Genomic DNA, 12,706 nt, shown 5'->3' on the forward strand with positions numbered 1-12,706 from the left:
TAGACTGGCTTCAATCCGATAGCAATGACACTCCTTGATGGCAGCAGTCATCCCCAGCAGGATGCAGCCTGATACAGACACACAAACAAAACCACTTTAGGAACAACTAAAAATAACATGAAGAACAGCACAAGGTGTGGACCTGGCCTCCAGATTCACTAGATCCCAAACTGATCAAGTATCTGTGGGATGATCCACAGAGACTCCTCCCCTCAACCCATAGGACCCAAAGGCCCCCCATTAACAACATCCTGTTACCAGACACTACAGGACACCCTCAGAAGGCCCATGTACATTCTCTGATGAGTTGCCACAAGGGAGACCTACACAATATTAGGAAGGTGGTCTAAATGTTATGCTTGACTGGTGTATCGCTCAAAAAACTCTGACAGTGATGCAACCCCTTGTAGAAAGAAGATGATGTGGACAGAACTCACCACTGAGGTTTATAGATGTGACAAAATGTTAAAGGAGATTTAATGTTGATTTGCTGGTTGATACAACACATCCCCACGTCACAGCCGCCTTATCAGAATGAACCACATTTGAGGTTTACTGTTGTGCTTCTGTTTGTCATAACATGTCATATTTTAACTGAAAGCTGACCTCAGGTTTCAACAATATGAACAGAAAGACAGTTCAGACCAGACAGAGGCGTGAAAGCAGAAGTGGTGACACATCCATTTTGAAACCAGTTTTGGCCTGAGAATCAACTTCATGAACAAATATGTAGAGGCTTTTGTCATGTCTGATGTAAATACAGTGTAAATATACGAAATGTTTCCTCTGGATTTTGGATGTCATAAAATCATGTTTACAGTGTCATGACTCTTCCAGTAGTTGTCCCTGTTTGCTTGTGATCATGGTTTACAGGTGAATGAATGGAGGGTTATACGCCTCATGATCTACACCTCATTTTATAAAGAAACAAACAAAAAGCAGTGGTATAAGGGGAAAAAAAAACTAGAAGAGATTGAGCTCTATGTACATTTGATTAGTGGAGAACTGTTTATTCTTGGGGGTGGCACAGTGGCGAGGTGGTTAGCACTGATGCCTCACAGCGAGAAGGTCACCGGTTCGAATCCATGGGCCGGCTGGCCTTTCTGTGTGGAGTTTGCATGTTCTCCCTGTGTCTGCGTGGGTTCTCTCCGGGTACTCCGGCTTCCTCCCACCATCCAAAGACATGCTCATTAGGTTAATTGGTGACTTTAAATTGGCCGTAGGTGTGCGTGTGCGTGTGAGTGTGAATGGTTGTCTGTCTCTGTGTTAGCCCTGCGATGGACTGGCGACCTGTCCAGGGTGTACCCCTGCCTCTCGCCCGATGACAGCTGGGATAGGCTCCAGCAGACCCCCGTGACCCTTAACAGGACTAAATGGGTATAGAAGATGAATGAATGAATGAATGAATGTTTATTCTTGTTTCCTGATCTTCTCCATGAGGTGGACACTGATGACGACAGACACCATGATGATCAGACCAACAGAGAACACGACTGTCTTCACCAGACAGATGGAGACACCATCAGAGAGACCTGCAAACATGATAAAAGTGTCAGAGCAAAACCACAACAGGTTCAGCTACATTAACCTTTATGTTATTATTAGCTAAATGTTTTGTCTGTCAGTCTTACCAGCATGTAGGGAACAGAAATCCTGAATCTTTGTCTTATTCTGAGTCCAGCTGACTTGGTTGCTATCGTTACAGATGATTGTTTCATTCAACAGGTGGACACGGAGGGAAGCTCCAGAGTTGGTGACCTTTGATTGCTCTCCTCCCTCCTGAGAGCAGGTTTTGGTGTCACATCTGAAAGTGCTGCTGATGTCTGAGTCCTCTGTGCTGCAGGTCACAGTGAGGTTACAGGAGTCTGAGCTGATGGACACAGAGTCTGGATTCAGATCCACTGGAGACACCGGATCTGATGGAGGAAAGTAGGTGGAGGAGGTTTAGAAACATGACAGCAGATGTTCTCTGTCAGTGTCTGAAATGTTAAGAAACCTACTTTGAACTGTGACTGTTGGAGCCATGTTTAAGTATTTTGGGTTTGTTTTATTTTTTATGTGTAGTTTTTTTGGGCTCAACGCCAGGTGGAGCATTAGTGCCAGAAAAAGGCATAAAGGTAAGCTCCAGATAATGAGTGGCAGGTGTGTGAAGGGGAGTACATACAGTTTTTGACCGTGTGAGATATAGTACTGTGTCAAGATAAGCGTTATACAGCCAATATTGGTATTTTGAGTTAAATTTTTAAGTTCATGAATGGAAGAAAAATAAAGTCTTTGCACCAAAAATACGTCGCATTGGGACATTGGTTTTTATTGTTATCCAACACGCGTCCGAAAGAGTTTTCCCCGTTCGCCCCTCAGTGGCTCAAATATATTAGTTTTTATTGGAAAGACTCTATATTTAAGTCAAAAACTAGTTAACGAACTCGTTAGGATCGCCGTTCACGGAAGCAGCTGATCGACTGGACATCGCTGGATTTCTGTGGTTCGAGTTGGATCGATTGGATACCGTTTGATTTCCGATTCGTATTGGATCGATTGGACATCACTGGATTTGGTTCGTATTGGATCTATTGGGCATTGCTGGATTTCAGTGGGATCGTTTGAACTGTGTGGACAAGAAACACTAGCCTGGATACCAGACTCTCTGACTTCGCAGAGAGTCTGGCCTAGCTCCATTGGCAAACGTTTATTTCCTGGTGGGAGGGCAGTTTGAGGTTTAAAATCATCGGAGTTCCTTTAACCAATCACTAACGTTTGGTAATGACGTATGTTATGCGCCGGAGCCTTCAGGCTCTGCTGCCTCGTACTTCCGCTTTCAAGAACGCAACAAGTTAACAAATCGCTACTCTACCATCCCCCATTGCAATTAAGGACGCGAAATTGGAATAAAAGTGCTGTAATGCCAGTAAGCATATCCACAACGGAGCGAATGGCTTCGAGTATATCCGTCTCCGTTCGTGTAAACCAATGGTGTAAACATTTCAAACTCGGCGCGCAACTGAAACGTAATCGCTCTCAGACCCGCCCTCTGTTCGCTGATTGGTCCGCCAACTAGTTGGCCGGAGTAAACGTTAGCGGATCAAGCTATTCCAGACGGAGTACTGTAGGGAATGCAAATGAGCGGAAGTACGTAGGCAGGCGGAGCCAGGCTAAAGAAACACAGCGTCTGCTTGCCAGCAGCACGGACCGCAAACCGGGAGCACGATCACCACCGGGACGCACCAGGATGCACCGACACACATTGGGACCAGAGGTATGTGTAGCGCTACCAACTATTAAATGGCCAATTAAACGCTGTGTGCACACTTTACCGGAAAAAAAAAAAATAAAAAAAAAATTCCAATGCATATGCATTGGAATTTTTTTTTTGTTTTTTTGTTTTTTGTTTTTTTTTGGTTTGAACTAGTATTGAAAATGTGTGGGGTCGTGTATTGATCTGTGAAAGGTGTTTATTGAAAGCGTTCTTTCTGATTGTGTGTGTGTTTGGTCATGGATTTAAGGGCACAAAATGAAAGCATTAATGTTGATGAGTCCGCCACAGCTGGTACGCAGCCCAGTGAGGGCGCAAACAGTGTGGAAATTGATAACCAATCTGCCAGTAAACGTACAATTAAACTAACACAACGGGCATTATTGGATAAACTGGAAACGCTGCAAAAAACAAGAAAGTCTAAACTAAACAAAGCATCTAATCTAAAAGTAACCATTCAAGAGTTAATGCAGGACAGAGAGTATGAAACGGAAGTAGGCTACATTGTTCTTTTGACAAATACAAAACTCTGTGCAATGAAGCAACGGAAACACATAACGCTCTGTTGAATTACTTACCTCCTGCAGAAAAAGACAAACATGAGGTATGGTTCAAAGCAAAAATGCTGAGTGTAAATGAGTTTATTGATGATGTGAACAAGTGGTTGGTAAAAACAGATATTTCAAAACCTGATGAAGAGGATTGTGCTGAGAGTGAAGTCAAACCCAGTGACAGCATCTCCAAAATCGAAACAAATGTTTCTAGTGGAAAATCAAACCTGAAAAGTTACGCCAGCTCAAGAAGCGGAAAATCATCCACTGCATCAGCACGCATTCGGGCTGAGGCAGAGAGAGCTGCACTTGAAGCTCGCGCTGCAGCATTAAAGGAGAAACATGCTCTGGAGGAACAAACAGAGGAACTGAGGAGGAGAAAGGAAAGGCTGGAGCTCGATATTGAAATGGCTGCTACTGCTGCTAAGCTAGCAGTTTTATCATCTTCCAGCCTCCAAGCGCTCTCAAAAACACAATCCGACGGAATGCAATCTTATTTTGAAAAAGGAAAAAAGGACACTTGCACCACTTTCAACCCTCATGAAAAAGGAACAGTATTAAAGGAAACTTCCACCACTCTTAACCCAAAGGCAAAAGCATATCAACCTGCACTTGTGGACTCACAGCGTCAACCATTCATGAAACAACATGCATATAGGAATGCAACACACAAAATAACAGTCAGGATGTTCAACTAAGTGAAACAACAAAGCATGGAAAAGCAATAAGTGAACCTCTTTTGGGCCCTCAACTAACAAATCCAAATGTTACACAGTCTCAACTACCTCTTCAAAGAAATGATGAAACATCAGCACTTTATAACCTGCTGCAAAGGCAAAATGAAATATCAACGCTGCTAATGCAACAACAAGCAGCTCATTTGCTACCACCAAGGGAAATTCCATACTTTGACGGGGATCCTCTGCAGTATAGAACATTTATCAGAGCCTTTGAACACTGTGTGGAGAACAATGCCAGCAACAAAGGAGATTGTTCGTATTTTCTGGACAAATACACCAGAGGTCAGCCAAAGGAGTTAGTGCGTAGCTGTCAGCATATGGATCCAGACAGAGGCTACACTACAGCTAAACAACTTTTAGAAGAACACTTTGGAAATGAACACAAGATCAGTGCAGCATACATGGAGAAGGTTCTCAATTGGTCACTCATAAAACCTGAAGACGTCAAATCACTTCAAGCATATGCACTATTTTTGCGGGAATGTTGTAATGCAATGGAGGACGTGCAATACATGAGAGAACTGGATATGCCGGCGAATATGAAAATAGTCATTATGAAGCTTCCATACAAGCTGAGAGAAAAATGGAGAGTTTCTGCTTGTGAGATACTGGAAGGATTCCATCGTAGGGCACAGTTTATTGATATTGTCACATTCATTGAGCATCAAGTCAAAATAGTCTCTGATCCAATCTTTGGGGACATTCAGAATACACAACTCACTGCAGGAAGCAAAAACGTTAACACAACAAAATCACAGTCAAAGCCAAGATTTAAAAGAGACAGTTTTGCAACCACTGTGACCACCGTTGAAACCCCTACCTGTGAAGAATCCAAATATTCTAAACAGGTTCAAAGGCAAAGAATTGCACCTGCAAAGATCACTAGCAGTTGTGTGTGTTGCAATAAAGATCACCCACTGGAGGAGTGTCGAAGATTTGAGGAGAAAATACACAGGGACAAGATAAACTTTCTTAAGGAGAAAGGAGTCTGCTTTGGCTGCCTTCGCATTGGGCATAGGAGCAAGGACTGCGATAAGCGATTGACTTGCAAAGTGTGCAGCCAAACCCATCCCAGTGTTCTCCACATAAACCAAAAGGTGAAAACAGGTAACACAGACCTTAAACAGTCCAAGGAACCATCAGTGAGCAGCACACTAGTCTCTCTGCAGCCATGTGATTATACAGGGGCCGGAAACAGTGATGGGATCCTGTCTATCCTACCAGTCCAAGTAAAGTCCAACAAAGGTGACAAAATCATACAAACATACGCATTTCTAGATCCAGGCAGTACAGCCACCTTTTGCTCTGAAAACCTAATGAAGAAGTTGAATATGACAGGAAAGAAAGCTCAAATCAGTTTACGAACCATGGGCCCAAGAGCATCAGTGTCCAGTTACAGGTTGAGAGGTCTGGAGATTTCCGGTTTAACTGGAAAACAGTACTATGACTTACCTGAGGTCTACACTCAGAAGAGGATGCCTGTGAGCACTGATAACATCATAAAAGAAGAGGAACTGGCTAAAGGTTGAATTATGCTTCCGCGTAGTGATCACGCAATGGCCACGCAATGGCCACGCAGTTGCTTGGACGCAGTGTGAGACCGTGATGGTTCTGCGTGGGGTTTACGTGTCGAAATGCATGCCACACCGGTAGAGGGCGCTATGGTTTTTTGCGACCGACCGACCGACACTCTTGTGACTATCTCGCCTCGTTATTTACCTTCCGGCTTTTGCCGTAGTCACAGTGAACGATGGACACCGAGACAGAGAGACTGACTGGAGCTCCAAATTATTCAAGCAGAGGAAGAAATACTTCTATTGCAAATTAGGGCACGACAAAGGAGACAATTATGTTTATGAGTGGAAACCGGAAAAGCGGTCTCCAGCGGATGTAGTTAGCGGACCAATCACAGCCAATGCCGCTGCGTTGCTGCTGCGTTGCTGCTGCGTTGCTGTTGCGTCGCCTCGACGCGCGTCGAGGATTTTTGGGAGGTGCGCGTCTGGCCCTTGCGTAGGACGCACGGGGGTCCGCAAGGACGCAATAGGTCCGTAATAGGTCCGTACGCACGGACGCGCTGTGTCAACGCGGAAGCATAATTTCGGCTTAAGTGGCCATACTTTAACGGTGTTAATGTTCCTCGCATCCAAGCTGACGTGGAGTTGTTGATAGGAACCAACGCCTCCAAATTGCTTGAACCCTGGGAAGTAATTAATAGTCACGGAAACGGACCCTACGCCATTAAGACCCTATTGGGGTGGGTTATTAATGGCCCCCTTAAAGGATACAGTGATGAGCGGTGTGAGAGTGGCCACCTCGCTGCTACTGGTAACAGGATATCCATAGAAAGGCTGGAGGAGTTACTGAATAAGCAATACAACCATGACTTTAATGAACATACATCAGCAGACAAAGAGGAGATGTCAAAAGATGATGAGAGGTTCATGGAAATCATGAAGGAGTCAGTAAAGCTTCAAGATAGACATTATATCTTGAAATTTCCTTTTAAGAAAGAAAATGTCTCTCTACCAAACAACCAATGTGTTGCTAAGCAACGCATGCTTGGATTGAAGAGGAGGTTTGAGAGAAATGAGAAGTTCCACAGGGAATACACCAACTTTCTCAGTGATGTTATCAAGGAGGGATATGCTGAACTTGTTCCTGAACATCAGTTGGAACGATCTGATGGAAAGGTGTGGTACATTCCACACCACGGAGTGTATCATCCCAAAAAAGGAAATCTTCGTGTTGTGTTTGATTGCGGAGCCGAGTTCAGAGGAAATTCTCTCAACAGTCAGCTTTTACAGGGCCCTTACCTTACTAATTCCTTGTTAGGAGTTCTCACACGATTCAGACAAGAACCTGTGGCTGTAATGGCTGACATAAAATCTATATTCCATCAAGTCAACGTGTCCCAGGATGATCGAGATTTCCTGCGTTTCTTGTGGTGGCCTGAAGGCAATTTAAAGCATGAACTTGTGGAGTATAGGATGACTGTGCATCTGTTCGGGGCGTCATCTTCACCCAGCTGTGCTTGTTATGCTCTACGAAAGACTGCAGAAGATAACCAGAACAGTTTCCCTGCTGAAGTAATTGACACAGTTAATTTGAATTTCTATATGGACGACTGTCTCAAAAGCTTGCCGTCTGAGGAGGAGGCTGTCAACTTGGTCAAGGACTTGACTGCTGTTTGTCATAAGGGAGGCTTCCATTTGACAAAATGGATTAGCAACAACCGTGGTGTACTGTCATCCATTCCAGAGGAGCAGAGAGCAAAGATTTTACATGAGTTGGATTTGGACAGAGATCAGTTGCCAGTTGAGAGAGCCCTTGGCCTTCATTGGTGTGTTGAGACAGACACGTTTAAGTTCAAGATGGCACTCAAAGAGCAGCCCCATACCAGACGTGGAATTCTATCGGTGGTCAGCTCGGTTTATGATCCTTTGGGATTTCTTGCTCCACTCACGCTTTCAGCTAAGCTCATACTACAGGATCTGTGTAGGAGGAGCTTTGGATGGGATGATCAAATTCCCTCAGTTTTCCAACAGCAATGGATCAAATGGTTAAAAGACCTGGAAAGGGTGACAGCATTCACTGTAAACAGATGCCTCAAGCCGCTGGATTTTGGACAACCCACTCATTGCCAATTACATCACTTTTCAGATGCAAGTGAACGTGGATATGGCATTGTGACATATCTCAGGATGCAAAACGACGACAACCATATCCATGTCTCTTTTGTGCAAGGCAAAGCCAGAGTGGCACCACTCAAGCCAGAGACGATTCCTCGTATGGAACTCACTGCTGCACTTCTTGCTGTTAGAGTGGACACAATGCTTAGAGGGGAACTCCAGCTTCCACTTGAGAAATCATGTTTCTGGACTGATAGTACATCAGTACTGAAGTACATCAGGAATGAGAACCGAAGATTTCAAACCTTTGTGGCAAACAGGATATCCTCCGTTCGAAGAACAACTGATGTCTCGCAGTGGAGGTACATTCATACCACCCAAAATCCTGCAGACGAAGCCTCAAGGGGATTAATGATGGATCATTTCTTGACCAACAGAAGGTGGATTGAAGGCCCTGAATTTCTGCAGAAAGCAGAGGAGGCATGGCCAGTAAGCAGCTTGGATTCCAGCATTGCTGCTGATGACCCAGAGGTCAAAAAAGAGCTCATGATCAATGCAGTGACTGTTGAAGACACACCAACTGCCACCCATCAACTGATAACCTATTTTCCAGACTGGAAAAGGTTGAAGAAGTCAGTGGCATGGTTTCTGAAAATAAGGAAATTTCTACAGGAGATGGCAAAAAAAAGAAAACTACTCAGTCAAGAGATAGCAAACATCAGCAATAATCAGATGGAACAGGAAATGCAACAGCTTAAAGCTGCATTTGGAGTACAAAGTTTGACTCCAGACGACCTTGTTGAAGCAGAAACATCAATCATTCGCTTTGCTCAACAAGAAAGGTTTCCAGACGAATATGCTGCATTATCATCTGGCAAATGTGAAGTGAAAAAACAGAGTACGATCTACAAACTAGACCCCACCCTGGAGGATGGATTGCTTAGAGTTGGAGGGAGACTGAGTAAAGCAGCCATGCCTGAGGAAACAAAACATCCAGTCATCCTATCCAAAGACCAACATGTATCCTGTTTAATATTAAAGCACATTCACGAACAACTGGGCCATAGTGGGAGAAACCATGTTCTCTCCAGACTGCGGAGGAAATATTGGATCACCAGTGCTAATGCAGCAGCAAGAAAAATCCTGTCCAACTGTGGATTCTGTAGGCGCCATAAAGCAAAGTTGGGTGAGCAGAAAATGGCTGACCTGCCCGTGGAAAGAATCATTCCAGATCTTCCTCCATTCACCAATGTGGGGGTTGACTATTTTGGACCAATTGAGGTCAAAAGAGGACGTAGCCTGGAGAAGCGTTACGGAGTCATTTTTACATGTATGGCATGTAGAGCAGTACATTTGGAAGTTGCGTACTCATTGGATACAGACTCCTGCATAAACGCTCTGCGCAGGTTTGTTTGTAGGAGAGGACAGGTCTCTCATTTACGCTCTGATAATGGAACCAACTTCATTGGTGCTGAAAGGGAGTTGAGAGAAGCTCTTGCTGCTTTAAATCACAGAAAAATACAAGATGCTTTTCTACAGGAAGGAATAAAATGGAGCTTCAACCCGCCAAATGCGTCTCATCATGGAGGTGTGTGGGAGCGCATCATAAGAATGGTAAGACGGATTCTAACATCAGTCTTACATCAGCAGACCCTGAATGATGAAGGACTCCAGACAGTTTTGTGTGAAGTCGAATCTATTCTAAATGATCGCCCCATCACCAAGTTATCTGGAGATCCCAATGATCTGGAAGCTCTCACGCCCAATCACCTGCTCACAATGAAAAGAAAACCACTCTTACCACCTGGACTGTTTGAAAAGGACGACCTTTACATCAAGAGAAGATGGAGGCAGATACAGTATATCTCTGACCTTTTCTGGAAACGATGGATAAGAGAATACTTACCTTTGCTACAGGAGCGTCAAAAATGGAGTAAGGAAAAAAGGAGTCTTGTGTCAGGAGACATTGTGCTTATTGCAGATCCGACTGCCCCACGCAGTTCATGATTGCTTGGAAGAGTCCTACGGACTTATCCAGACAGAAAAGGGTTAGTGCGCTCTGTAAAAGTGCAAACTAAAACTAGCATACTAGACAGGCCAGTGACCAAACTTTTTCTTCTGCAAGAAGCTGTGACATGAGCTGCATTTTGCAAATATTATTGGTAACCTCTGACCTACAGACATGGTTTTGGGTTTGATTATGTACGTAAAATTATTTGCTGGCTCCATTATGTAATATATGTGTTATAATTGTTATGCCCTCCTGCCATGAACAATTAGGGGCCGGTGTGTTGGAGCCATGTTTAAGTATTTTGGGTTTGTTTTATTTTTTATGTGTAGTTTTTTTGGGCTCAACGCCAGGTGGAGCATTAGTGCCAGAAAAAGGCATAAAGGTAAGCTCCAGATAATGAGTGGCAGGTGTGTGAAGGGGAGTACATACAGTTTTTGACCGTGTGAGATATAGTACTGTGTCAAGATAAGCGTTATACAGCCAATATTGGTATTTTGAGTTAAATTTTTAAGTTCATGAATGGAAGAAAAATAAACGGGTCTTTGCACCAAAAACACGCCGCATTGGGACATTGGTTTTTATTGTTATCCAACACGCGTCCGAAAGAGTTTTCCCCGTTCGCCCCTCAGTGGCTCAAATATATTAGTTTTTATTGGAAAGACTCTATAGTGACCATGTATTCAGCTATTGTTTGGTCTTTAGCCCCTGTCATTTGTGCTGTATAAACTCCACTGTCTGCATCTTGTAGATTCTTCAATTTCACTGAGTAATTTTCCACAGAGAACTCAACCCTTCCAGTGTAACCTTCATAGACTCTTGGTCTTCCACCAGGTGAATATCCTACTAAAACTTTGCTTGTATTAAATTTCCACACAAAAATTATAAATCCCTTTGGATCATTATCCATGACTTCCAGAAGTACATCATCTCCTCTCTTGACAAACACAGGAGTCACAGCACTGGACCCTGTAAAACAGTAGATACATAATAATGAAAAATAAAATTCTAACTCAATATACAGCATAGTTTTTAATGTCAATACTTCATCCTACATGTTTGCTCTTCATCCTTCATATTTAACCATGTGACACCTTTTCAGATGTGTCTGGTTGAGGAAATCAAGCTCATGCACCACCTAAAGACACTTGCACTGCCACTGCAAGGACAGCAGAGGGGCTGCAAGGGGATGTAACGTTTTGTCTTGTTCCTGCTGACAACTATTCAATGTGTTCAAAGCTTTACTTGAAAATCAAAGAGGCAAACCTCTTTCTACAGTATATTAATAACTCTTGTCACATTTTGCCCCATGAATATGATTTGTCTCACATTTTATATACGGACATTGAGACATTGACTTGTAAGACTGAGTACTGAAGATTTTTAGTTGGTGCATTTTATTTTCTCACAACAGGAACAGGAAGCTGAGTTATCGTTTGCAGAGAGAAGTCAGAAGTGTCTATTTAAATACATTTATTTAAAATAAAAAATCACAGTGATGCTTCCTTTATAACATTACATATTAGTTTAGGTCTTAATTTGTTCACAGTTTATTTCAATATAAAGAAGCCATTCTTATAAAGCCCTCCCTCTTTTTCTATCTGTGCTCTCTTGGTCCATCTGTTCATGATTATACATATAAAGAAAGATAAACTACTGTCATCTTCTCTTCTCTGATAGAACAACACATTCTTTCAGGTTACATGTGTGTTTTACTAATCATTAGATGAAATCTGAATCAACTTGTGCTCCTACTGCTACTTTTATTAATCCAAATAAAGAAGCTGCTATCATTGCTGTTCCTGTTATCAACATTTAATTAGTCAGTGTTCTTGTCCTACCTGTTGCTTCAAGGCAGAGCATCAGTCCAAGTATCACAGAGAGAGACATGGTAGAGCTTCTTGCTTTGTCCACTATAAAACGCAACAGTGGAAAATAGCTTTGAATCAACCACCACACCACAGACTACAGTCCCCTCCCTCAAGTCCTTCAAGCAAGTTTGAGTGTGAAAGTTTGAACCAACATGAATACTATCATATTCCACAAATCCTCCAGGTTTGTCTGTATTATACATATTTGGGATTTAAGTCTTCTTAATACGACCTGGTTATTCTGTACACTAATATTCACAACACACTGGTCATACAAACAAAGGAAACCTCTGTTCAGCTGTGACCCTGGTGCTCAATTCCTCAGTCTAAAAAAGAAGCATTATGCTGCCATTGCTCTGATAAAACAACACATTCTTTCAGGTTGCACATGTGTGTTACTAATTATAACTTTACATGTTAGTCACTTCTTCTGTCCCTGGTGCATTTGTTACCTTTGGTGTTAATTGCCAAAACAAATTGTGTAAATACCTCATGTGTTGCATGCATCTCCTTCATGAATATTTTGCAAAGTTCATATTAGGTTCCTCTTCTGTTGTTGTAATGAAACTTCCTGTTCTGATGTCTCTCCGATGGCGTCTGCATCTATCAGGTGAACACAGACGTGTTCTCTGTTCTCTGTTCTCAATATTAGGA

General features: G+C 42.9%; 1 protein-coding gene across 1 annotated transcript; it reads right to left on the minus strand.

The window, feature by feature from the left end:
* Positions 1-758: 758 nt before the first annotated feature.
* On the minus strand, positions 759-11,258 carry LOC311488891 (SLAM family member 5-like; the record flags this gene model as incomplete). Its single annotated transcript, XM_084545753.1, has 3 exons — positions 759-1,916; positions 10,845-11,150; positions 11,237-11,258. 3 exons carry the CDS (start codon positions 11,256-11,258, stop codon positions 1,606-1,608), a joined length of 639 nt encoding a protein of 212 aa, XP_084401879.1. The 3' UTR covers positions 759-1,605.
* Positions 11,259-12,706: the final 1,448 nt, after the last annotated feature.

The sequence above is a fragment of the Chelon labrosus genome, assembly GCF_963514085.1.
Source record: "Chelon labrosus genome assembly, chromosome: 6".
In the NCBI taxonomy this organism is placed as follows: domain Eukaryota; kingdom Metazoa; phylum Chordata; class Actinopteri; order Mugiliformes; family Mugilidae; genus Chelon; species Chelon labrosus.